We start from the raw sequence: 26,846 nt of genomic DNA on the forward strand, positions 1-26,846 counted from the left end.
TATTTTAGCCCAAAAAATATTTTGTAAAATAGTCTGTTGTACAAAACCTTGGATCATTATTAATAATAAACCAAATGACACATATATATATGTAAATTTTTGACCAATTATCTTAATAATAATAAAATCAAGCACTTAATAACTGACATTTTTATGTACAGTAAAATTATACAATTAAAAAAAAACTTGAGAAATTGTCTAAAAAAAAAAAAAAGACAAAAAAAAAATTCTGCAAAAAAAAAAAACAAAAAACAAAAATGCCCCGTCCCATACTTCGCCCACTGCTGTTTTTTTTTTTTTTTTTTAATATTTGTCAGTCGCCGTCGTTTCCGTTACTAGGTGAGCCGAGCCTCAAATGCTTTCCCTTCCTGCCCCCACCCAGCCAATTGCGTATTCCGGCGAGCAAGACGAGGCTCTTATCAGGGGTTAAACGTTGATATGCGCAGCCTTGTTGTTTACCGGCGCCTCTTTTTAATTTCCCACAAGAACGTCGGCGGAATATTATCTGCCTTTTAAAAGTCCACGACCGAGGAGATCCGATCGGTGCCGCGTGTTTTTCCGCGAGCGTGAGACGCGCGCTGTTCTATTACCCGCAAGACAAGCAGATATGAAATTCCTTCAGCCCCCATCCCCCCCCCCCCCCGTAAACTTTAAACGACACAAAGAGATTACAAGCGCAAAGACAAGTCGAGCCTGCTCGGACACGACGTGACAAGCAAATGTTGAGAATCGTCGGAGAGCATTCAAGAAACTCGTTTGTGTTTCATCATTTCTCAGGTTATCATCAGATAAAAAGCCAAAAAAGAAGCAAACGCGTGACATCTGCGATATCTAATTATTGGTCCATTTTTGACTGCCATATTCTGTCTTGTAACCACAAGGGGGCAGTGTTGAGACACCGTTGTCCTGATCTCAAGAAAAATCAACCCTGCAGACGTCACGTGACTCAGCAGGCATCAACTTGAACACCGAAATAACTCCCATTCAAGTGTGATGAAAAGATAGAACATCAAAAGTCACCTTTACTCATCACGTAACAAAATGTGTTCAGATTTAAAATATGTATTGGCACATAATGCTCATGAGTTCATATCGAATCTCTCTAATCAGAGCGAGGTTCAGTCGCACGTCTTTGGCTGGATTTATCTCCCAACCATACGCGCCGTTGTTGCTTCTCGTGCGCGACCCGCAACTCCAAACGGGTCCCTTGTTAAAAGCCGCCACTCGCGCCCCGACGGCCCAGCGGCCCGAGTCTCCTCTCAAAGCCGAGCGTCTCATTTCACGGCATCTGCCGCCGCCTCCCCGTCGACCTGCCGCGTCTGGATGGTAATTAAAAGTCGCGCGTTTCCAGACGGCCGCGGCCGTCGCGAGCAGACCGAATCGACTGTTGTTCCAACTCGCCGCTTGTTAGCCCGTGAAAAGTCGGATCCAATCACCATCCGTCCTTCAGAGCACCGCTTACTTTCATTTCTGCCCCCCCCCCCCCCCCGCTCTTTTACTTACATCTTGGCAAAGCAGACCAAGAGTTTTCCAAGTTCTGAAAAGTTTTTTTGTTTTTTAATAAAAGGGGAATATAACAAATATCATTAAATCTACTGTGCTTTGCAAACTGTGACGTGCTTATTAACAACATTCCGACCCCCCCCCCCAAAATCCAAAGTGGCTTTTCGACTCGCCGTTATCGGGCCCAATCAGCCTCACCGTCTGCTGCATTTCATTTGTGCGCATTACATTCTGGTGACAACATAATTAGCACACGCTGATGGTCCTCAGCAATTAAAAGCAAACGAAACCAAAATCTCAGCGGGCGGCCTGATGTTTCCGCGAGGGGCGCCGCCGAACCGACGTCAAACCCGACCCCCCCGACGGGCTCGTCATTAGCCGGCGACCACTAAAATGTGACGAGGCCTTGACAGTCCATTAAATGACGTGAGCGAACGGCTCCCCGTGTCAGTGTGTTGGGAATCAAAAACAAACAAACAAAAAAAAAACGGTGGGGGGTGGAAAGGCGGAATTAAAGTGACACCGGAGCGGCAGATGCACTACTTTTGAAGAATAAAAGAAGCACAGGTGGGAGACGATTCGGGTAAGGGCAGAGGAAAGTGGCTTGGAGAGAGAAAAAAAACACCACCACAGGAGGATCGTTCATAAATGATGGGCAGGTGGGAAAAGTGCCAAGGCAGGTGCACGAATGTTTACTCAAGAAAAAAACGCAGGCGGATAAATAACACCGAGGCGGAGATGAAAAACAGGACAAGGTCACAAACAAAAACAGGTGGAGACGGGAAGGGGGTGGGGGGCGTGGGGGGGTTTGAGAAGTCTCGACGGAAACAATTGGGTGGTGAAGAAGTCAGATCGATACCAAAACAAATAGCGAATAAAAACAGGCGGGTGTGGCCGCACAGGGAGCCAATCACCAAGACTAAGAATAAAATTTAGACAAGTGGGGAAAAACACCTGGGAAAGAGAGGAAGCCGATTGGCTGGAGACAAACACGCAAATGAGACAGGTGTGTGACCATGCTTGGGGATTGGCTGGAAAGAATGGGCGAGAAACTGATGGAAGAGCGCATGGAAAAACAGGACGCTGATTGGCAATCGATGACACTCGGGTGGGATGCAAACAAGGTAAGGTTGACGTGATCGATTTTGACAAAGATGGAAACAAAACGACGGCTAAAAGTGTTCTGCGCTTTGGGGCCGTATTGTCGTCATGATTACGAGTCACGGAAAACAACACAACCAGACTCGCGCTCACAAGGGGAAATAACTGTCACCGGTAGCGGGCATTTTGCCTGAATAACTGCCCCCGGGGTGCACTCGTGGAAATATGGCTTCCCGCATGAATCAAAGGCGCAATATTCACGTTTTAATGAAGACAAACAAGCAACCTGTGGCCACATGGCTTATTAGAGAAAAGGGGGAAAAAAAAACTCCATCATCAGGAATCAATAACTGACAGCGCTTGCTCGTCCAAACTTTACACTTTTTTTTTGGGGGGGGGGGGGGGTACTGTAGATGGTGAAAAGTGATGGTCGTTATTTAATGCCAATTATACGGATGCCGCATTTTTACCACAGCTTGGGAACACAAGCAGACTGTGTGGCCATCTTTAGAATATTAAATTCAAGAACTTCTCTGAAAACTTTAGGGGGGAACTATTTTGTGTTGCCACCCGTTTCCGGACGATGGTAGGTGACAGCGGGTGGGTAACTTGTACCAAAAATGGATGAAACCACAGCGGGGCAACGAATTGGGGGAGGTGGGCAAAAAGTTGACTGGGAAAGTTTGCTGGCGAGTTGACAGCGTAACGCCAGTATGGCGACTTTGTGATAACGTGCTAATTAGTCGAAAAAGATCTTGTCAAATCCAGTCAAAAGTCGACTCGTGACGCATTTCTGATTTATTATTTGCCTGACTGTGTAAATTGTTTGCTTAGCATGAAAAACGTTCAAATCCACCCCCCGCTTCGTAAACATTCATTATCATTCGAGGTGGCGATAAAGGCGAGCGGCGATAATCATTAAGTGCACAGTAACAGGCCCCTGGAAAGGTTAATAGAGTGCACGTGATCTTTTTGTCCCGATAGACTCAAACTGAATTAGCCCGCCTGAAGGAGCAGCAGCGCATCAGTGTGTAATGAACCGGAGGAAATGAAGGTGAGCGAGTACAGCGACTGCAAGAGCAGCTCGGCTTTGGAGTGACGTGGTAAATAATGAGCCGCTCGCAAAGATAAAACGGAGGCTCGATTTAACCGAGACCCCCATTGCAGATAGATACCGACACGCGTCACGAGGAATGCCGAGGAGTTCGTCAAACCAGAGGCAAAGTGTCTAGTGGTGCCCTTTACACCAGGGAGTATCCCAGAGATATAGTCGTAGGGGACGGAGGTGGTTCAGTTTTAGAAGAATTTGGGCTTTGGGTCTGAAGTCGCTAGAAAGGACTGCTTAAGTATTCTTTGAGCACGCTTACTTGGGCGGCAGTTATTGTCAACCCAAAGGTTGCAGGTTAGAATACCTGGGTCTCCCCGACCTGGAGTTTGTACTTTCAATTGCTAGTCTCCCATACCCACATGTTCAAAGCCCCGGTCGAATCATCCTGGAAGTTGCAAGTTTGATTTCCCAGTGCCCCTTACCTGCAGGGAGGGTTCAATCAGTCTCCTCGACCACAAGGTTGGGGGTGAGGTCCCTAATCTATGCTTTGCCTTTTTTTTTTAAATGTACACCATCAAATACTTGTACTTTGCACAAAAGTTTCCCAACTAGAAATCCACAAAGACAATCAGTTTCTCACAGTTCAATCTCTTCCTGGTTGTTTTAGATCAAAGCTTCACCTTTTAAATTTTAGGTGGGGGACCGAAGTTCTATAATTGAAGAAGCCTTTTGATTTAAAGGTCAAAAACCGAAAGGAGTCCAGCGGCCTGCATTTCAATTTTGCGGACATTAGCAGCCCGATTTACCGCCACGTCATTGCTACACAAGAGCCCTGATGGACGCGCCGCCGTCGGTCATTTTACAAGCTAATCAATGCCAATCTGGTGGGAGGCTCAATCGGTGCCTAATTGCCCGCATCCAATGTGATAAAACGACCCCCCCCCCCCAAATGAAACGGTTCCCAACTCCATATTTCCACAGCTCACTCCTAAATCTCTCTTATAATTACAAACGTGACAACGGGAAAGGCGTACACGCACTTTTGTGTCCTCGTGCATTTCACACGCTAAAAACGTCAAGAGGCAAACACAAATCTTGATTTCATTTCTGATTACAATAACAACCCCGGGGGGGTGTTGGATTTCTACCCGGAACCTCCTCGAGGGAGGAAGCCGGCCGGTCGTCAAGTCAACGTGTTAAAAATCGATGACGTCGCGGGTGCAGACTTTAGGGTCATTACGCCGTCCCGGATCAAAAATAATTTCATTTGTCAGGTCTAAACGGTGGATTTAGCACGCGGGTCATCTTGTCCCGTCATACTCAGACTACAGAGCGGGGAAATAATATATAGATTAGTCGCGGATCGCTCATAAACTCCGCTCACGCACAAGACACGGAGTCGATAACAGATGAGGGGAGAGAGGCAGCGGCAAATATCCCCGAAAGGCAATCACGAGACCATATTAATTATGCTAATGATTTGGATTTGCTACTTCATTAAGCAGCATGTTGAGCCGGCTGATCACAATGGAAGTGGTGCTTAATATGTGGCGCCGGCGCACGGCTGCTAATTACAGCATCTGCCAATCACGACGCTCGCCAACATACGAGCGCCAGACTTGATCGTTGACTTGGCGACACAAAATCGGCCTTCGTGACCCCCGTCAATTTGCATCTTTTAATCAATCGTGGGCCAAAACGGCATCACCTTCAAGGATTTTTTTTCCAAAAGAGGATTGCAAAAAAAAAAAAAAAAAAAAAAATCTGTAATTCATACACCAAATATAAAATTAAGAATACATTGTGGGCAGAGAGTCTTTCTTTGGACAACAAATAGACATAACACTTGCAAAACAAAAATCAAGAATTGTGACATTTTACTCCTTGATTATTTTTTTTATTTATTCACAAATTTCATCATGTTCTGTTCCATAATCGATCATGATTTTTTTTTTTTTTTTTTAAATTACAAGTCTCAATTTCCCAGTGAATAACAGAAGAAAATCTATTTGGATAGTGCCGTCAGTCCGGGATTTTCTTGACATCGCAAAGCAATTTTAGACTTTCTTGCCTCTATTTATTTCTATCAATGTAAAGAAAATGTGTTTTTGCAGGTGTACAATTTGGCGGCGAACGAAATGAGAATCGCTTGTCTGCAGTGGGTGGCCCTCTTGTTACTTTGCACAAGAATTATTGACGCAGAATCAGAGATGTCAAGGGGAAATTATGCAGAGGTCACCAAGGGGGCCGGGGGGCTGCACATCTAGAGAAAAAAGCAATTTGGTGACTAAATGAAAAGCGATGACTCATTTCATACGTCAACATCACCGCGGACAAGAGAAAAATGATTTTTGACAAAACATTAGAAACACCTGTGATCATGTTGAAAAATGGCTCAGATGAATTGAACATTTATCTATGTTTTTATTCTTGTTTTTACAGACTTTTTGTCACAACAAAGTCAAAGAGAATGTTTTTTTTTTTTTTTTAACGTAATATTGAAGCAGTTATCGGTTTAGACGCAACCGAGAAGGAGAGCGACCGACCGTTGACTTGACATGCAGCCAAAGCAAATCCAAGGGGGGGGGGGGGGGGGGGGAGAAAAATGACCCAAGAGAGGGTCTTATATTACTGGGGTGCATCCCCACCATCCACTTTACTGTCGAAGCTACAAAACATTCTAAAAAGCCAACGAGATTTAGATGGTAATGTGACTTGCAAAAAAAAAAAAAAAAAAAAAAACATTCAAGTGCTCCTAGTTGTTGTTAACCAGCATCGTGATTGGTCAATGGACACAGGAAATAGGAAGTGATATGTAAGCAATACAAAAAGGAACTTTATGGGAAGTGGGAGTAGCTGCATTACTTAAAAAAAAAAAAAAAAAGTCAAAATTTGTACAAGATTCTGAACCACACCAAAAAGAAAAGAATGAATTCTTAATTGTGTGAAGGGGGGAAAAAAAACTGAAAAACAGGCCCAATTTGAGTCACCTTTGAGGGGAAAAAAAAAAAAAAAATCTAAGAAAAAAGCCAATATTTTTCTGAAGAATATTTTTTGAGCAACAAAATGAAAATTCCCCTCGTCAACCTAAAATGACTACTTTTCCGTCCCAAAAAAAAACGGGACTTCATTGTCAAATTATACTTCATTTCTGTTCAGTGTGGCATTCTTGCAACATTCTTTTGTATAATTCAAAATGCATGACGAAGAGCGACTTTCAGTTACATGTTAAGCTTTGTGTTTCATTGGAGCCACTCGAGGACGCACCGTTCCCAGTCCTCACGTTAAATGACAATAACCCAAAGATAATTTAAAGAAAAGATAGACAAAGTAGGGAAAAAAAAATGCTAAACAGGTAAGATGAGCCCTCCGGAGATAGAAAGAAGCAGGGAGGGTGGGGGAGAGACAAAACACCTGTTTCCGTGCCGCATCCCGTCTCGTTGCGTTCGTCTCTCCCGGCGACGCCAGTCTGCGGCGTCCTCCTGCCCACCCTCACTTGAGAAGCGCCTTGATGGCTTCGTCGGTGACCGACTCGATTAATGTCTTGCCGTCCGGATCGAGCTGATACTTGTCGGCGCCCTGCAGAGAAAAAAGCGAGAGGGAGATTGACCAGAACTGAAATAATCATCAAATCATAACTGACGTTTGCTTGTGAAAGTGCTTGAGTGACACCAGTCATCTTATTTGGATGATAGGATACAACGAGGCAACAAACATTACGTTTCTGAGGAACCACAAAATGTCCCATTAGTACATATCAAGATAAATTATTGAAAAAATATATACTGAAGGGGAAAACAATGATAGTCAGAATCCTACAGGAGCGGGGGTGGGAGGAGTATAACGTGTCAATTTTTCAGGAAAGGAAAAAAAAGAAAAAAAATTTGGAAAAGCTTCATGTAGTTTTTAACTTTTTGCGAGGGGCAGAGTCATTTTCTTCAGGGAGATTTTTTTTTTTTAATGAATATTGTTAGTTATTAAGTTGACAAAAAAAAATCTTATTTGCAAATAGAAAAATGTACTGTAGCGAAAATATTTTCACCTCTAAAAACATCATTCATGTTATCTTTTTCAGCCCTTTAAAAGTCAAACTATTAGTGCAAGATTACGACTTTGTGCACTCATTCCAGATTTGTTTCTTTCCAAAGTAGTCCTAATACATTTTAGTCTGGAGTAAACTAGTAGCACAGTTTGGCAACCAAAACAGACACCGTGAGGAATACTAATGCAAGCATCATCATCTTCTAATTTGCAGCGTGGCCTTTCAAGATCAGGGACAGGAAAAAAAAAAAAAAAAAAGACACCTCATTAGAGTACTTCAGTACTGTAGTTATAAAAAGGAAGGTTAAATTTAAGGGAAAACCCATACTTACCAGTACCACAGGTGTTAACGTCAAAATATTCTATGCAATACGCGAGTGTATTTGAGTGTGTGCGCATGTATGTGTGGTCAGCACTCTCATGCAAACACCTGACGGGGTTGCCGATTGGGGTTAAATTGCCTTTTTGAAAAGGGGGGCTGCGCTGCAACAACAGAACTGTTTGCACTAAAAAAAAAAAGGGGGAGCAGCGGGGGTATTAACGCAGGGGTCGGCTCCCGTGGTCCGCACAAAGGCCTCTTGTTTGCCAACAAGACCGGCTATGAATGAGCGACACCAGTCAGCAGGCTCTTTATAAGCTCCAACATGGTGACGGCGGTGGCGTAGAAAAGACCACACATAAGAAATGTAGGAAAAAGTAGGCAGGCTCATTTGAACTTTGATGCTAACAAACAAACAAAAAAGAACCAGCAGCATCCATCTGGGAGCGGCAACTGGCTCAGAGGTGACCACCATCACAAACAAGTCAAGACTGCATTTAAGGGTGACCTTTGTGCCAGCGGAATGAAATCCGTGGTCGCTTCCTCGTGTTTTATGTGGTCAAGTCTATATAATTCCCTTAATTGTAACTCATTGCTAATATTGTTTAACAGTGTTAATCTTTTTTTTTTTTTTTTTTAGTTTGGGAAAAAAAAAAAAAAGACTTTTGGGAGAGAATGCTGTTGAGTAATGTCATTTCATGAAAGTCCATCCACAAGGAAATTTTTCTTTTCATTAAAATGTTTGCTTCAAACTTTAACTGAAAGAATTGCGTTTAAAACTATAATCATACTAGAAAAAAAAAAAAAAAAAAAAGTTGCAAAACTTTTTCACCAATAGATCACAAAACATTCAGGAAAAAAAAAAAAAGGTAATTTTACCTCCCCCATTAATTGTACATGCCAGCCACTATTTGAAAACATCTGTAAAATAGTTACATTAGTAATGTTTATAATAGATAGGTGGTCTTGAAGCATTGTCCAAGCAAAACACTAAATACTGTAAAACGAGTAAAATTCACATTGTCGTATGAACGCCCGATCTCATCGGATCTGGGAAGTTAAGCGGGTTTGGCCCTGGTTAGAACTCGGACGGGAGACCGCTTGGGAATACCAGGTGCTGGGGGGGTTGCGTCAGGAAGGGCATCCGGTGTAAAACTGTGCGTTCATCTGAGATGACGCACTGTGGCGAGCCCTAAGGGGACAAGCCGAAAGGAAAAGAAGAAGTAGTTGAACGTTTGTATTCATGGGAAATGATGCTGACAAACGTGACATTTTAGTTTCCCAAGAAAATGTTTCACTTTGGGGATAAGGAAAAGAAAGGTTCTCCGTATGGATCACAACTCGTTCACGGCTAAAACCTTTTGTACACTACCACAACTTATCAAGATGGACAGAAGAAATCATCAGTGCAAAGTTGGATGACAACTATTTTAGTATTATCAGGAGATTAACAGAAGTATCTCACGCAAAGAGGGGTGCCGCGTTTTATTGAGCGATATTTTGACCAACCTTTTCCAGCAAGACCTTGACACAGTCAACGTGGCCCTCGACGCAAGCAGAGAAGAGTGGGGTCAGGCCATGTTTGTCAGGGGCCTACCAAAGGGACACAGCACCTTATTTGATGCAGACAAACACATATAGCAAATGTATAAGGATTAAACTTTAGTTACGTCGACATCTGCACCCTTGGAGATGAGGAACTTCACGACCGGGGTCTGGCCAAAGTCGCAGGCGTAGTGCAGGGGCTTCCTGCCGGCGTCCAGGGTCCGGTTGACCTCTTCAGCCTGCCGCGGACAACGAGAGGAGGGGCGGGGAAAGAAAACATTTCAGATCATCCAAATCCACAATTGATGATGTCACTTGACAGGTCAAGAAAACAAAGTCATTAGCCAAGTGGATGAGTGTGCCCGGAGTAGATCTGGTTACTGTGGTCTCAAATGCTAACACCTGATCCGTTTTAAGGAGGCGGCCATTTGTATACCTGGGTGGACCGCCACTGGAGCTCACTCAGCTCATGTCGTTCAATCCGGTGACTCCAAGTCAGCGTGGGGAAGCCTCTCATCTAAATTCCACCAGTACTAAGAATAATGATATATTTTTTTTCCACCTTCTCTTTCTTCTACGATTTATTTACCGTTTCAATTCTGGAGGCGGCATACTGGTTGGGTCGGAATCAAGCGTTTCATCAAAGTCTTCAGAGAATAACAGCTTCTTGCACACATCAGTTGGGCAACCATTTAACGCAACAAATTACTTCCTGTCATGTGAAAAATGTTCGAAAACACTGCCCGCCATCTCTGGCCACTGCATCAGTTGTAAAATGGTGAGCTCTTCACTTTATTTGCGCTGATAAAATTGTGGAAAGACATGGTCAAACTACCATCCTGGCTCGCAAGTAAAATGTCTCCCAACTATTAAACAAAGGCTACTGAGCCAGCTTTTAGTGACACGCTAATATTTCTATTAAATGACAGTGTGCAAGAGTTACAACTATTACAGATCAAGTTTGGCAAGTCAGGCTCCAGCCTTCAGTCTGGTGGCTTTCAGTCAAAACAGCGTGACGTCATTCTTGTCGTATTCTTTTTGTTTGAGTTAGTGACCACAATTACAAGACGTTATGGAGTGTTCCGGGGTGATCAAAGACCAAATATGCACACCGGGTGAGTTGCCAAGGTGAGCTTCGTCGTGGTGCTCGGGTTTTACGATGAAATATTCTGCAAACGATCCCGTTGATGAATTGGATGATATCAAACACTAAAGGGTGCGTGGAGTCCACTTTGGGTCACCATCCTCACGTTCCACATTATATCTGTGACTTTATGTGTATGGCTTCATAAGGAGGAGCCTGGTGGATAAAGTGGGAGTCAGCGAATACGAATGTAGAGTTGGCTACTCTGAACTCAGACTGCAATTGACTTTTTAACTTGTAATTTTTGACTAGTTATGCCTGTGGATGTCTGTTTTGTCTCACTTTCTAGCTTTGGAAAAAAAAAAAAAAAACAAAAGGTTGTCGTACGTGCTACCTAGCCACAAGAGCCTTGACTTGGGGAACCAAACAAGCGTGGATATAATAATAAACCTCGCAAGTAACATTATTTGTGGTTGAGTTCACGCCCGGGCTTCTGTCGCCTGCCGAATAGCTACAAACACCGCCTCGACGACGTCTGCCAAGGCTGTGGCACCGGACAACACGACACGCAGCACCTGTTCCACTGGCCGGCGCGCCCTACCACGCTCACGGCAGATCTATGGCACCGACCGACCGACGCGGCCGGTTTCCCACGGCTATAAAACTTTCGCACGATTGTCTTCGTCGACGCAGTAACGCTGTCACGCTGCCTATCACAACAACAACCACCACCACCACAAAGGCTCGGTAGCTGTAACGTGACGACAGGTCCGTTCCTGCCACGGACGTCGCCCAAAGCACGCCACAATGCTACCGCTAGCGGCTACCCAAAACAAAACAAAACAAAACAAAAATAACATTTGCAGTGATACCATACTCCGATGTGACAACTATAAAGCATATTTAAGGCTTAAGACACAAATACACCCACCCCAAAAAGCATCAACACGCTAATGTTAGCTAAGTGGAGCTAAGGCTAGCTGCTATGGCACTTTCCACACGGCGGCCACTTGTCGGAGGGGAGCATTAAATTCGCTTTAGTCAGACCGGCATCTGATTCGCTCCCCCCACAACGCCGCCGCCTCTCCCCTCATATCTTACCGTCCCCAGCATGGATTCGATCACCTCCATGTCGCCGGTCTTCAGCGCCCAAGTCAAATGTTTGTCGCCCATTTTGTGTGCTCCTTAAAAGTAGTCTTGCAAAAAAAAAAAAAAAAAAAGTTAGCTTCGTCGCTAGCGGGTGTGGGAGGGTGACAAAGGAGGGTGCCGTCGCAGAAGAGGATCAAAGAAACCCACCAGTCTGACAAAAAGAGTGCAAAATGAAATCAACGTGATTTCGTTTAGAGCGGCTGGTGACAGAAAAGTCGGAAAGGAGCCGAGAAAAGCTGAAAATAAATCAGGGGGAAGAAGGCAAGTCGGCAGAAAGGGATCCGCCCATCTGGCATGAGCCTTTCCGGTATCGTTACCCGGAAGTTAACGCGGAGGAAGTGGGCACGCAAAAATGTTGACTTTTTACTTAATTGTTTTAGGATTCATTACTGCTGACATTGTACATACACAGAGATGAAAATAACTATAACGTCTAAAACTAATGCTATTTCATGATGATGGTATTACGATAGCCATATTATTCATGAAAATGTATTTTTTTTTAGTGCACAAGTATACGACAATACATATTCTATCCTATCTAGCAACAAGACAACGATTATTAACTAATGTAATTTATTTAATTATAATCAGTCAAATATGCCAGTACTGGATTACAATTGCAAAAATATAATGCTCAATTAATAACCTTCCTGGCTTTTTGCTACTCCTTTTTCTACCAAGACGACCATTTATATAATTTTATATATTATGTTTGATCGTAAAAAGACCATTTATATGAATTTACATGTTTCATCGTAATAAGACGAGGTTAAAATGGCCCTTTGCGTACACAGGAAGACTGACAAATTGTCTCTTTTGTATTCCTGTCACACAACAGAAGTAGATTACATTCAAACTATAATCAGAAACACCAATTCATAACAAAAGAGGAAAAACATGTGCAGCACCAAATTATTTTCAAACGTCTGAGACATTCAGAGATGAACCCGTCCACCAAAACCCTCGGAATAGTGATTGAACTGGACAGGCAGGCAGGCAGGGGCAGAGGAAACAGTTATGACGAACTTGACCAGTTCAAAATCAAAAAGGAAAAAAAAAAAAAAAAAAAAAAAGGAAAGTCAAATGCCTCATGCGATAGCATCACGCGCCTTCATTTCCTGCCCGCTAACCTCGTTCCCTGGACGGAGGCTAGCGGCGTACGTCTGGTGAGCCCTGCCCGACTTATGGGCCCTGACACTAATATTATGGCGCTATCATGACACGGTATCAGCTGCACCCTTTTAGAAAAATGAAAAAAAAAAAAAAAATCTATCCATAGCATGAGGCTGAGTACTGAAAGAACAAAACATGCCCCCCCAAAAAAAAAAAAATACTGCACCATTTTGGAATTTTTAGTTCAAGCTCTTATGTATAGCTCAATAAATATATATATAACTATATTGTGCTTTATACAATCTCGCTTGTAGCCTAAATCAATGAATGGCATGAATGTAATAAAAGTCTGAGTTTATCAATACCTCAGGGTGTGTCCTTCAATTGATTGGGAGATCATTAATCCGACAGCGGATTTAATAATACTCACATTGTGTCAGTGTCCTTTTCCGCGAGCAGTAACGCCCTAATAAATCCATTGGATTGGATCATTTAAAAAAAAAAAAAATCTCCGAGTACTGTAATATTTAGATGAAATAATGTGTAATCATGTCCTTGCCCTTTGGAATTCTGCGTAGCGACAGGTGACAAGGCACAATGTGTAGCCCCTGAATGACTCACATGGCTCTGTAGTGCCGTACGAATCCTGCCTAGCAACAAGTGGCTCTGCCCGCCACGTTCAGTTTTGCAAAAAAAAAAAAAAAATACAGTGCAAATGTCTTAAAAAGCTTGGATGTGCCCCACAAATTCTGCCTGGCAACAAATAGCCATGCAAATGATTTTTTTGAAAGGGCTCAGAAGCGCCCCATTAATTCTGCCCAGCAACAGGTGACTGCAAATCTGTTCGAAGGGTTGAGTGTGTCCCACACATTTTACCAAGCAACAAGTTGCAGTGCAAGTGTGCAGAAGTGCTTGAAGGCCTTGGCGTGTCACACTAGAACTGCCTAGCAACAAGTGCCCAAAGCAAAAATGACCAACTTGGTAATTTCCGTGACCTACGTAGTGAGCTAAAATTTATTTTAACGCTGGATTTCTTATCTGTGGGGCAGCGTTTCGGGGGGGGGGGGGGGGGGGGAGTGAAATATTTCAAAAGTGTCACGACAACATAACTGTTAGAGAAAGAAAGAGGCCTCCCCGCAGGTAATTGAATTCATGTATTCACGGCAGCGCCAAAGTTTCTGCCTGAGCCAAGTCCAAAAGTGAATCTTCCCATCGTTGCGACGGCACGCCGCCTCCATTTTTCAATCCATTAGCGGTGTCCAGGCGCTCTCCGGTATGCAGCGCCGGTCACCGTAATACATTAAGCCATTCCTACGCAACCTACAGGGGGGGCAAGGGGACAGGGAGGGGGCCGTTCCCTCTCACCAACCGCACCCCCCCCATTTCTATTCAATTAAAACTCCCCGCGGCCTTTCAGCGCCACCATAACTGATGCTCTAACGTCCCAATTATGCAATTTAGTAGACTAATTCCACATGCATGACTTATTTCGAGATTCAATCAGTCTGTATGCAATAATAATATCAAGTCATAATGCAGTGAAAGTGTTGAGTCGGTAATGCAATTCATATTGAATTACTGTGCCTGGTAATGGCACATAAAAATGGAGCGCTACATAATAGTCGTCCTCAGCCCCAAAACAATGCATCACTTTTGGTTTCATGAAGTTCTCCATACCATCTCATTTTATTGCATTTTCAGTGAATTTGTACCCTTGTTTTAATTCACTAATTTGAGGACATTTATTTGGATTTAATCGAGTGCTGGTCTGGATGTTACAACACAAAGTAACAGTTTAGTGCTTTGGAAAAGGGTGTGACTTGGAAATAAGCCATAAATCCATAAATATGATTAAGCTACCTTTCACACTAAGTCATAATTTTAGCTGTAATTTAGGCCTCCTCACTGGCATTTTTAATTTATTTTATATCCCTGTAGTCAGATGTGATACTTGAGTTGAGTAATTATACGCAGAATACAGTTTATTTGGACGGCTATTATAAATGTGATATGCCCCTTGATTTTTTTTCTGTGGGCTTTTAAGATCACTAGATTGAGTTTTTAGCAAAGTAAACGCTGGAATTGGACCACTGCTTTCAATTTATCCTCGTGCTAAGCGCTGAGAAGAGAAGCTGGCATCTCGCTTTTCCAGCTGCTGTCCCCCCGCCCCACACACAAATTCTCATCCGAGTCTGTTGCGCGGTGGCGGGGATGACAATCATTTTGGAATTCAATGTTCAACTTGTGACAGAGAGGAAATAATGTATTTTAAAACGAAATGAAACTACAGCAGCGCGCAAGAGGAAACAAGTTCGGAATAATTTTCTACTCGGTAGAGCTTGACGCGACCCGGTGCCATCTAAAAAAAAACAACAAAAACAAAAAAAGTCTCAAATCTCCACTGATGCCTGCAATGCGGAGATAATGCTTCATTTACTCAAGGATGCATTGCGCTCCAGTGCAAGGTAGATGCTGATACGAGTGTGCAGCAAAGACCGAAAGTGCTCTGAATAGCTCATTTGGGGCTGAGTGTCAATAGCAGGGCGCCCTCTTGTGGCTAAATCACAAACGCTTCAGCCGGATATAGACTCTTTTCGACTGATGTCACACACCGGGAGCCATCTTGGTTTGGTGAATTCCCGTAAACACGCACCTAAGCGGGAATCATTTCAGAGAGGCGTATGAATGGGGGCGCGCTGCTACGTTATCGGTTGCTCAAAACGAAAGCGGCCGTTTGTAATGCGTCTTTCTTTCGACTGCCAGCTGTGCTCAAGAACCGGTGCGAGAAAACGGAGCAGTTAGCAACCAAACGGCGACAACCGTGGCTGTCTCGTATTAGCAGAGCCGATGTAGCAGCCGATCACAAGACTCGCGTGTGAATGTAATGCATGTCTCCAAAACCTGTACTTTCTGTTTTATTAAAATGAGTTTGCAAAAGCGCGAGCTGTTTTGTGAGTTGAGTTAAAAATGTAGTTGTGGAAGTGGAGAAAGAGGTGCGGGCTCCACTTGGGACTCGTCCCGGTCGAACCTCTCTCTCTCTCTCTCTCGGTAACAAAAATGAAAATAATAATCTACAGCTCTTTCGTTGGTATAATCAACCTAATTTAACACAACGCTGACCATAATCACGCGGTACATATTTCAATTGCATTGTGCAGTACACTAACCTTAGCCGTGTGGAGACACAGGTTGCTCACTATGGATACCGCTGCATGACGAAGATGCCCAGCCATTGATGAATTCGTTGTCGGCCTCCAGACCTTCGTAATCCTTCAATTGGTCCACGGTATGAGCGCTTGTCGAAAAGAGAAGATAGTGAACCATGTGTGGATAGGTTGTGTGCTCCATTTGTGTTTCTCCAAGGCATACAGTATGGGTCGATATTGTCGCTCAAAGCGCACTTCTTGTCGTAACGGTTTCTAATGGGCTCCGATAACTTTCCAGAGTTTTTTTTAGCCCATCAGGCGTCACTTTCAACAGTCGTACGAACATTTGTGTAACCCCGGTCTACATGCAAAAGCATTAGAGTGAACCCATCACGTGGTCGAAGGCAGTCTATAGGAAGGACCCCCTCCCCCAGCCCCCACACCCCTTTCCATTAAAACAGAGTAAGACAAAGAAAAAAAAAAAAAACACGGCTCAAATTACGATGTTAATAAACCACACTGTAGTAGATTTGAACTTGGTTCCACCTTCCTGCTGGCCATGAATTTTGCGTGGTAACAACAAGTGTCCGCAAAAATGTGTTTTTCAGGCTGGTTTGCGTTCAGCCAGAGATGCCATTGAAAATTTGATTTCAAGTCTCAAGTGTGCCCTACGAATTCTGTCTGGCAAGCGTGCGCGTCTTTGAAGTCTCGGCTGTGCCTCGCACGTTCCGCCAAGCAACAAGTGGCAACAAGATAAAAAGTTACAAGGTTTGCGTGTTCCCTACAAATTCTGTTTAACCACAAGACATAAATTTATTTTCGAAGCTTGAGCGTCCCAATAAAAGTGTGCAGGGTCAGCGTGGTCAACTTACAAGATGAATACAGAGATAATAAAAAGAATGAAGGCAGTCGGTGTCCACAAGTCACCCGTGTCACCTGGCGTCATCATGCCATATGGAGAGGCCTCATCCATCACTCGGACACTCACTCCCTCCCTTGAACAAGCCCGACGGTTGTGAGACCTGATAGGATGTGACAAGTTTATTAGGCACAAATCAGGCGGGTACGCCGAACCCTTTGCGGCGCTCTGGAGCTCTCCACCCGTCACGGGTGGAGAGCTCCTCTCCCCTCGCGCTAGCATTTCATCTATCTTTGTTTATTCAAATCCTGAGGGCCTTCCCCGCCATCTCGTCAGTGCCACGGAGCAGACGTTCTGGCTGAATACACGTGCAAGTGTGGCTTTATCCCCCCCCCCCGTCCGTCCGTCCCCACCTCCAAAAAAACGAGGCTGAATTTTAAAAAAACATTGGAAGTGCAATTCACTTGACAAATAACTATTAAAAAGTAACGAGAGCCGTGTTCTACGACTGTGAGGAGAAACTCAATGACCACCTGGAAGTCAATCAATCGACACGAGGGAGGTTTAGCCGCAACATCTCCGCAATTTGCTGCCGTTCGATTAAAGACTCGGCGGATAAAATCCGGCAAATCGAGCGTTTTTGTCTTCCTCCGAGCAGAATATCAAGTGGCTATTTTGGTAATGAGCTAAACGGGGCTGCCATTAAATGCTGATCAGGAGTAATCGCCCCAACAAATAAACAAACAAATAAATAGAGTCTCCTGCAGCCGAGATGACAGAGTAGTGCACCCAAATGCTTTTCTGTGATGAATGGCTGCTATTTTTTTTTTTTGGGGGGGGGGGATGATAGCAATTAATTTGATGATTACAAACATTTTCTTTTGTTTCCCTTTCCAAGGTGACTTCCAGCACTTTGCCAAACAAATGCCGATGAATAAGAGGAGCACAAAAAGGAGCAAGGGCATTTTGCATTGGAAACAACACCCACCCGACCCCCCCAAGTGGGAGCCCGAGCAAACGGGCTTCTTCCACGACGCCGCTTTTATCTTCGTTAAGATACGCGAGCGTTGTCAGATTAGCGCGGAGAGCTTGGCTGATGACGTGACAATGTGGTGTTGTCAGGGGGAGGTGATTGTCTTGAAATTTAACGAGGGGTATAAATTGTGTGCGTGTGGACTGTACCAATTTACCAAAAGTGAAGTAAAAATGATCCTGGTGTCGGGTTTGTGTGGTGTGACTAGCAAAAAAAAAAAAAAAACAGTTTGAACGTATGAAAAGCCCAAAGCACTTTGGATTCCAATCTATTCCAAATGATACCACTAAACTACTAGTGTAGGAAAAATCTAAACCTGGTTTGACAATTTTGTTACTTTTCCATGGCTGTATAAGCAGTCAAAACCCCTTTGGATTTTGAGTTTTTTTTTTCCATACGGTACCACTGCACTACCAGTGTAGGGAAAAACTCCATCCAAGTTCTGAATTTTTTGACCGTTATCTAAAACTATGTAAACAGTCGAAACCAATTTTGATTCTTAGCTTTTTCCAGAATGTACAATTCCAGTCCCAAAGTAGGTACCTGGTTTGAGATTCATTGGCAATGCGAACAGCCCTAAACCACTATGGATTTCAAGATTCCGCAGTCTGCACCGTTTGCTTCCATCACAGCATGAATAACTGAAACCAATTGAGACTCTACCACTACAGTGTCAATGTAGTAAACACAGACCTGATTTGAGATCTCTCTCTTCCTTGGTAGTGAGAACAATCCAAATTACCGTCGATTCCAATCTCTTCGGGATTCTTACACCATTTATCACATCAATGTCAACAGGTGAAACCAATCTGGATCCCAATCTTTTCTCACTCTACTACTCGGGTTGTGAAAAACAAAATGGTTTCAGTTTTCCTTTTTTGCTTCGAGGTATGAACAGGTTTGGATCCCAATGTTTTCCAGAATGTACCACTGCACTTTCAGTGTAACAAACACTGGCCTAGTTTGGAGTTTTTACGACATTTCTCAACAGACTGAACTAATTTGGGCCACTTCAACACCCGATCCTGGAGGCAATATCAATGGGACATTTTGTAGTGTCTGAACCATCAGATCGTAGACATGGGAACCTTTTCATACTCAGAAGTACGAGTCCCTGTACCTGTATTTCCATAAACTAGCTAGAGGACTGGAGTGTGCATACGTGGCGTTCCTTTTGTTCCACGCCATGACGATCCGCCGCATTTGCATAATTGTAATTACCTCTGTGGCCGAAAGTCTGACGGACCCCGCAGGTAGCAACGAGATGAGAAGCTTTTCCACCTCCTTTTCTTTCCACTTAAATTGCCGTCTCGGGAAAAGCATTCACATTTGCAGATGGGCCCTCGCGTTCCCTTAATGACACCTTGTGCCAGATTTTTATTCTAAAGTGGGAGAAAATCAGCCGTGATTTTATTCCTGCTGACCAAACCTTTTGCTAGATTTTCCAACGCCGCGTCCTTCTTATTACCAGGCCTTCTCTGCCTGAACGCGCATACTCGCTAATGAGCTACTGTAAAGTCGCATTCACAAACGGCGGCGTCTGGGAAATCTGGCGAGCGAGGAAGCAGGAAAACGGGGAGAAGGCAGGCCGGGGTGACCAAATTGCATGTGACCTTCACTTGGAGATCAGCAAGCTCGACACATTTCAGCCCGTTTCACGCGAGTGATTAAGAGCCTTTGAAGGAGGCCGATTGACATCCTTTTCATGTGAAATGCGCTGATTAGCAGAGGCGCTTTTCTGGGAAGTTACTCACGAACCACCCAAAAAAAAAAAAGAAATCATAGCTTATTTTGTATCAGCCAAATTCCTTAAGAGGGTGGCGGAAAAATGGAGTGTCAAAAGGAATAGAGTTACCTTCTAGAGCACAGATTACCAAACCGGGTGCGTGAGATAACTTAAAAAATATATATATTTTGGCACAGCTGCGTGATTAAGTACAATGCCTTGAAGCACGCGTTGTTTTTTGAATGAATGTGCCATGTTTTTTTTTTCTATGTCGGAAGGAGTACTTAGCTTGAAAAAGTTGGATAAAGGCTGTTTTAAAATGCTAAAAAGTTTCTTTGAAGAATCAATGATGTGTTTCGGCAAAGCTTTTTGTGATCGTTATCTCCTGATTATGGTTCTCTTCGTTAGTTAGAAATTCGGAGATTTTCGTGTGTGTATTATCATACAATCTCTGTATTGTGAGTTTATCAGTATCACAGGAAAACAATTGCACACTGTGTCTTACGATAAACCATCAAAACAAATTGATCTAATATTGATCTTGTCTGATGTCACACTTGGACAAGTTCCCGTCAGGATTTTTTTTTTTTGTGTCAGTCTTTGTGTTTTCCTCCCAATATAATCGATCATCACACAATTGCCGCAAGTTATTTTACAATCCCTGCCCAGGCTAGTTAACGTATTTCAACCATTTTCCGCTTGACTGGTTCTAGGCCGAATGTCATCCGGGCAGGTCTTGATGCATCACATCTGTCGGGATGTTCGAGTGGCAAAGTTCAACCTTGGCAAAGATTGCATTCATTGTTTTGACCCTGAGAGTTTTAAGAGGAGGACTTGTGGAAAAAGGCAAGTGGCGGATTGTCAATCTTGCGGCCCATGGGAAGAGGGAACCCTCAGCGAGGGCACCTGGAGCCAATTAGCCACAGCTAGCACCATAAACACTTCTGTTCTTTTGTCTTTTTTGTGTACGAACGGAGCCCTTTGTTGGTCTACTTGTGTGAGTACATCCCAGCATCCCCTCAAGGAGCTCGTCACTGTGTGTGGATGTGTTGCTTAGCCTGCTAAATTTAGCCGGCAAAGTATGTGCAGGACTCTCTCTCTCTCTCTCTCTCTCTCTCTCTCTCTCTCTCTATTGCCAATCAATACTAGATGCACCTACGGAGACTTACCAAGAAAGATGGCTGTGGGCGACATCCCTTCCCACCTGTTTTCTATATATAAAACTGGCCTGGCATATAATGAAAAACATTACCTGCCACCGGGGTAAATAACGCAGGAGTTATGGTGCACCGCTGCGAAGAATGATCCAATTACACCAATTGTGTTTTCGCAAAGGGGGGAGTCATTTATCTTGGCATCGCGGTTGAGATAAATCATCTCTTTGCTTTGAGATAAAGTTGGACCAAATCACATGATAATAGCCGGTAAAAAAAAAAAAATCAGAATAAGCGCACCTGACCTCCCTCGCTAGAGTTTGTTGGCTAGAGAGCCGCACGATAAACGGAAATACAGCCAGGCTTGAGAGTTTGCGCTCAACAAAATAAATATGACAAACTGGTGGCCGGGAGGTGATTGTGAGGAAATGCTTTTGCTGCCTTGAGGGGTGCTGGCCTTTCCGCCGCCATATTTTGGGGCTTTGCTTTTGCGACACCCAAGCTCTGCCCCTGGTTTTCAGGGTAACGCAAGCCGAAACTCGCCAATTTCCCAGCAGTATATGGGGCGGGGATTAGCCGTTGCCCATTTGTATGAGATAGAACTGCACTCTTAAAAACGGGCTAATATCGGCAAGACAAGAAATAGGCTATGTCATGGCTTAATCTTTGGGGTTTCATGACAAAAGCATGTGGGAGCATATTTTCTATGTACGTACATTATCGAGACAGCCGGGAACGGTTTTAAATTGGTGCTTAAGTCTCCAAGTTGGCCCCAGCTAGCTAATGAAGCGGCCTTGCTACACGGGTGACTAATGAACGGCAAGAGGGCGGCTGCAAAACGAGCTATCTGGGTGCGGAAAATAAAAGGGATTCCTCGGCTCTGATTTCAGTGGTTGATTCTGCTCCTCACTTCCCTCCTTGAAATTCGTCTCCCCTTCCTTAATTTGCTCTGCCGCTTGCGGTCCAAATGTAGGCAGACATCAGCTCGCGCTTGCGCGTGTCATTGAAACGAGGCTCTAATTGGCGCTCAGGCGAGGTCACAGGTTAATTCAGCTTCGTTAAGAAGAGGACTGGCAATGAAGCACATTTCAAATCGACCGATACATTTGAACAATTCAGCCCCTAAAAAGTTTTCATGAAAGTCTGAAAATGGACTTGATGCTCTCACTAGATGGGTTGCGAATTCCAATGAAACTACTGACCTGACAATGGAGCAATTGTGTGACAAATGGACACACGTGATGCAAATCAAGGCAACTTTAGACAAGTTGTGTGAAAAACATGAAATAACATTCAATCATAGGTTTACCATACACAAAAGCCGTCATTATGCTACGATCCATTATTTACTTTCTTAGTATTTTATTCCCAGTTTCTGTTTTATCCATCCATCCATTTTCTTTTGCCGCTTATCCTCACGAGGGTCGCGGAGAGTGCCGGAGCCTATCCCAGCTGTCAACGGGCAGGAGGCGGGGTACACCCTGAACTGGTTGCCAGCCAATTACCGGGCACATGGAGACAAACAGCCGCACTCACAATAAAGTGAGTATATTTTCCTGCTGTTACAAAAATCAATCATACATTTTTGAATTTTATTTGCCCCATGGTCATTTTTTAAAAATGTATTTCCCTTCAGTAATTAAGTGCATTATTGTCTTGCAAAAGAGATGGTGTGGCTACAGTATAAGTAGATCTGATATATCTTGGATCGATATGGAGATATGTTGAGATATCATCCCAGTATTTTATGTTGGGATGATTCCCATGCAGGAGCTGTCTTGAGGATGCGTGCTACGAAAACTCATCTTGTGAGCCCAAAACAGTCGTGTTATGATACACTTGAATGCAAATGAAATGTAAATGAGCAAGTTTTGAGGAATTGTTGGGGGAGAAAGGGCACTGGAGCAATTAAAATGATGTGCTCTTTGTAACAGTCCAACACTCCCGTGCATTGCAGACACTCAGGGTGAATACCATAACTTTTTAATAACCGACAGAACACAACACAACACACGCCCCGCAACTTTCTGCCTCCTGGCGTGACTTTTTGACCCGGGCGGAATATTGCAGAAAGTTGCGTTATAAAAAGACCCCAGGAGCAGTCAGGGCTCACCGAGGTCCTCGGAACATTCATCACTCCGATTAACACCACCTGCTTTCGCTAGTACGCGTTACGTACTTTCCAAGTGCAATTTAGGGATTATTGACGGGATTGTTGTTTGGCATTATTCAGGACGGATATATTGATTACGGAGAAATCCGCCCCTCTTCGTTCAAAGTGCGGTCACCCAGAAGCTCCTCACAAAAGGTCAATAGAGGTGCGCCGCGATGTGCATCTCATTTATTGATCATAGTGCGCAAGGCGAGCTGAGCTATGGCACGGTGAAGCTGCTCGGGGCGGATAAACGCCAAGGCTGTGGGGTTTAATTGCATGTGCTGTCCTGCAGAAGGACAAAATTTGCTCAGGGAACTGCAACACTTCTGCAACCACACGCATTGATGAAACCTCGTCATTTAGTCGGGTCCATCTGTCGAGCTCACGTGGTTCAGGATCGGCTAAAAAGAGGGGATAAAAAAAAAAAAAAATCTCTCTAAATCAGAAAGGCCGCTGAACAATGATGACTCCTGTTGATCCAGTTGATCAGATTTTGAATTCATACTTCATGTTAAATCATTCATCATTATTCATGTCAAATTCAAAGACCTGTTACCTAAAATCCCCAAAGTCCAACCGGCAAAATATGACAAAGCAGTTGTATTGCGTTTAAGACAATTTAATCACACACACACAACACAAAAATAAAACAATCAACACAGAATAGAAGTTCAAAGACCGAGTAGTTGAGCCAAGCTATGAATAGTCAGAGTTCAACAACCAGGCAAATGTTCTTTCCAGTTCACAAATGTCCAAGAATATAAGGCAGAATCCAGTGTGGCGTGTACTTGTCTACTTGTCCAAATAGTGGTGGTAAGAAGCTCTGTTGATGGTCCTTCTCAGTCTTCTTATATAGGCATGGGTATTCTCTTGCTCTGTTGCATTTTGTGAATTTGACTTCAGATCTGGTTTCTGAGACCGTCGAGGTTGGTGTTTTTGACTGTCTTCCAGTTCCGGGTGCCGATCCTATTGTCACTTGTTTCTCCGGAGTGTTCGCCCAATACAGAGCAATTTGAGGATGACGTTCCGGGTATTTTTCCGTCTTATGCGGTGACTCCTTCGATGTCAAAAGACATTTTTTCCCCAAGACTTCTTTGCCAAATGATTCCATTTTTGATTTATCGGATACATTTATGGTTCATTCTGTCGCCTCAGAGGCTGATGACTTATCTACAAACTCCTCAGGTCCTACTGATGAGTCTGAAATTTTTTTAAACAACAAAACAAGTCAGTTGTATCGCAACACACCTCAATGTGGTCTTCCCGTCATTGTGAAGCAGAAGTCACCAAGTGATTGTTGGACACGTCTTTGTAAAACTGGTAGAACGGGGTCAATTTTCAAGACAGTTCAACTTTGGCGAGAGTGATTCTTTTTTTATGGCCCGAAATCAGTCTTCATTGCCACACTCCACCACGTGCAATGATGGAAAAGCCAATTCCTCACAATTTAACATCATCCAGCTGTCTCGTACACATGGTTCTCATTTGGTGGCAATTACATCAACAATCTTGAGGATGAGTCCATCTTTGAAGTAGCCCTGGAATTGAGCCTAAAACATCCATTACAAAGCAAAGCAAATTCATGTTGCTCAGTCAAACTGGCTTCAGGAGCTGAAATTTCCCATTTATCAAGTATACAAGTTTTCAATTTTGTAGCAACAGAACAAATTGCTCGAGGAATGGCCCTCCAAGAACCCCTGGAAAGAGACAAAATGACCTCAAAATGTCAGACATCCTTTCCGGGCATATCTTTTTTTTGTGTGCGTCTACGTCTCCTAAATTTCACTTTACATCCATGGCGATGAGACGCCCTTGCGGAAAGGACGCCGATGTCCATTATGCAAGGATTTTGACCCCCAACTTTGGCTTGATACAAGATGCCACCCATGTCCGTTCATTTAAAAGCTATACCAGTCTGCGAGGATGCTTGGCATGCTTATCTGTACGCGGGCAGCCTTTTTGCTTCCAGGAATACGCAATCATAGCTCAATCCAGCCGCAATGACTTTTGTACAAAACGAATGGTGTGTAGCACTGGAGGGAATAAGAAAGGGGGCATGCGTGAAATAGACAAACAAAGAATAGGGAGGGTTCCAGGCAGCCGGCAGTGGAGTTAATCGCACTGTGCGACCGGATTAGGAGTCACGCTTGTGTTTTCCCGGAGAAGAAAAAGGCAGTGAAGGGCTCGCGTATCCCACTTCAGGCTGGGAAACTGAGGCAGCCATTAGCTTGCTGCCATTTTCATTTCACACAGAGATGGCCTGCTTCTTTGTTGTCATAGACATTGAGCATCATTCCACCGTGACATTGCAACTACACGTTCCTGCTCCCGCGCTGCATCTGGATTTGGTCATTAAGAAACAACCAAGGAGATGCTCCCAGTTTGAAATAAGATTATGTTCTTGTAAAAATGCCTGTTGGTTTTCAAATATTCCCGGACAATATGCACAGCTGTTTCACAGCTGGCAATAACATTTTAGTGGGTTAACAGACAAAACCTGCTCCTGTACAACAGCTAAAGTTGCTTTTCCTGTTTAACACTTCCCAATAGTTTAGCTAAGAGACAAGTACCTGAATAAAATGTCCAACTTGTTCATCTAGACAACCTGCTCCTGCACATCACCAACAGTTGGGCTTAGTGAGGAAAATTCTTGCCTAACACAGTCAGATTACCACAAAGACTTTTCGGGGCAATACTAAAAATGTGTTTACTGAGGAAAAACATATTCCTGCACAAGAGCTATGAGTGGTTTACAAAGAAAAGCTTCAAGTAAAGTACACAAAGCTAGTTTATCAAGAGAACATGTTATTGCAGAATAACCAAGCAAGCTCAACATGTTCCTGTACAACACCTACAAGACCTGTTCCTGGACAAGAAAGACCTCGAAGTGGAATTTCAAGCACTTGTGGAAAAGCTATCTGGTGCATTCACTTCAAAAGCAACAGTTTTTGGATATTGTGCGCTGCATCCAGACCATTAATCACGCGGCATACCCACTAGCGCGCAGCTGTCAGGATGGTCCGGTGTGGTAATTAACAAACTCATCACCGCTTTCACGTCCTCTCGTGCAGACTGTAGCCACGTCTAATTACCCACCAGGCGAGGCGCAGAGCACAATAAATATTTGGAGGGATGTTTCGACATGGCAGGGAACGTGGGTGATGAATTATGGCGCAAGCATATTGTTTGTGGCGCCGTGATTAATTGTGATTTCAATAAAGGGATGCTCATCCTCATTGTCGCCGCCCGTGTAACACGTTTGTGTTTGGAGATAATGAGGCGGGTCAATTCTGGCAGGCTTTTGGAAGAAGGAAAAAAATGGTGAGCCGCAGTGACATGAACAATGGAGGCTGACCAGCTTTCGCGCTACACTGAACCTCCAACTTTTATGGTTTGGAATTCACAAATTCAGCGTTCGTTTCCTGTCCCAGCTATTTGCTGACAAACTCACTTTTCTTCATTGACACAATCGGTGTCCAAGAAATTATGTTGAAGTGATACATCTTGATTGTCGTGAGATTTTTGTCTTTTCAAGTACTCGCGGTTTTTTTTTTTTTTTTTTTTTTTGCTATTTGCAGCATAGCTTGGGCCCAACAGTCCACAGTTTTCCTGCTAAGTAGCACAACACCTCTTCTCTTTCGTTTAAGTGTTATTACTAGCCTGATGGCAATGAACCCCATTCGAGCAGCCCCCGAGGCAATAGTCATTCGGGGTGCTGTGTAATTAAAAATATTGTTGGGTAACAAGAGAATTGGGCTTAATCACTAATGAGGTCATCTAATGTGGACATTATAACCTCACATATTTGAATGTTTTTAATTGACATAGCATCAGGGTTGGGGCAATGGTTATGTTTACACCGCACAA

At 43.7% G+C, this 26,846-nt stretch overlaps 1 protein-coding gene across 5 annotated transcripts in view; it reads right to left on the minus strand.

Moving 5' to 3' along the window:
• Window positions 1-6,056: 6,056 nt before the first annotated feature.
• The window catches only part of mtpn (myotrophin), a 95,395-nt gene continuing 74,605 nt past the window's right edge, over window positions 6,057-26,846 (minus strand). For 3 of the 5 annotated variants that reach the window (XM_061807049.1, XM_061807050.1, XM_061807048.1), the window contains 4 exons: window positions 16,074-16,201; window positions 9,683-9,796; window positions 9,522-9,605; window positions 6,057-7,231 (listed from right to left, as the gene is read on the minus strand). In XM_061807049.1, the coding sequence (XP_061663033.1) occupies window positions 7,145-7,231; window positions 9,522-9,605; window positions 9,683-9,796; window positions 16,074-16,139 (351 nt within the window). In that variant the 5' untranslated portion in view covers window positions 16,140-16,201 and the 3' untranslated portion in view covers window positions 6,057-7,144. Of the gene's footprint in view, window positions 7,232-9,521; window positions 9,606-9,682; window positions 9,797-11,742; window positions 12,100-16,073; window positions 16,202-26,846 lie in introns of those variants that run through there. The other 2 variants (XM_061807047.1, XM_061807046.1) reach the window with 2 other exon arrangements.

The sequence above is a fragment of the Syngnathoides biaculeatus genome, chromosome 20 (genome assembly GCF_019802595.1).
Source record: "Syngnathoides biaculeatus isolate LvHL_M chromosome 20, ASM1980259v1, whole genome shotgun sequence".
Lineage (NCBI taxonomy): Eukaryota > Metazoa > Chordata > Actinopteri > Syngnathiformes > Syngnathidae > Syngnathoides > Syngnathoides biaculeatus.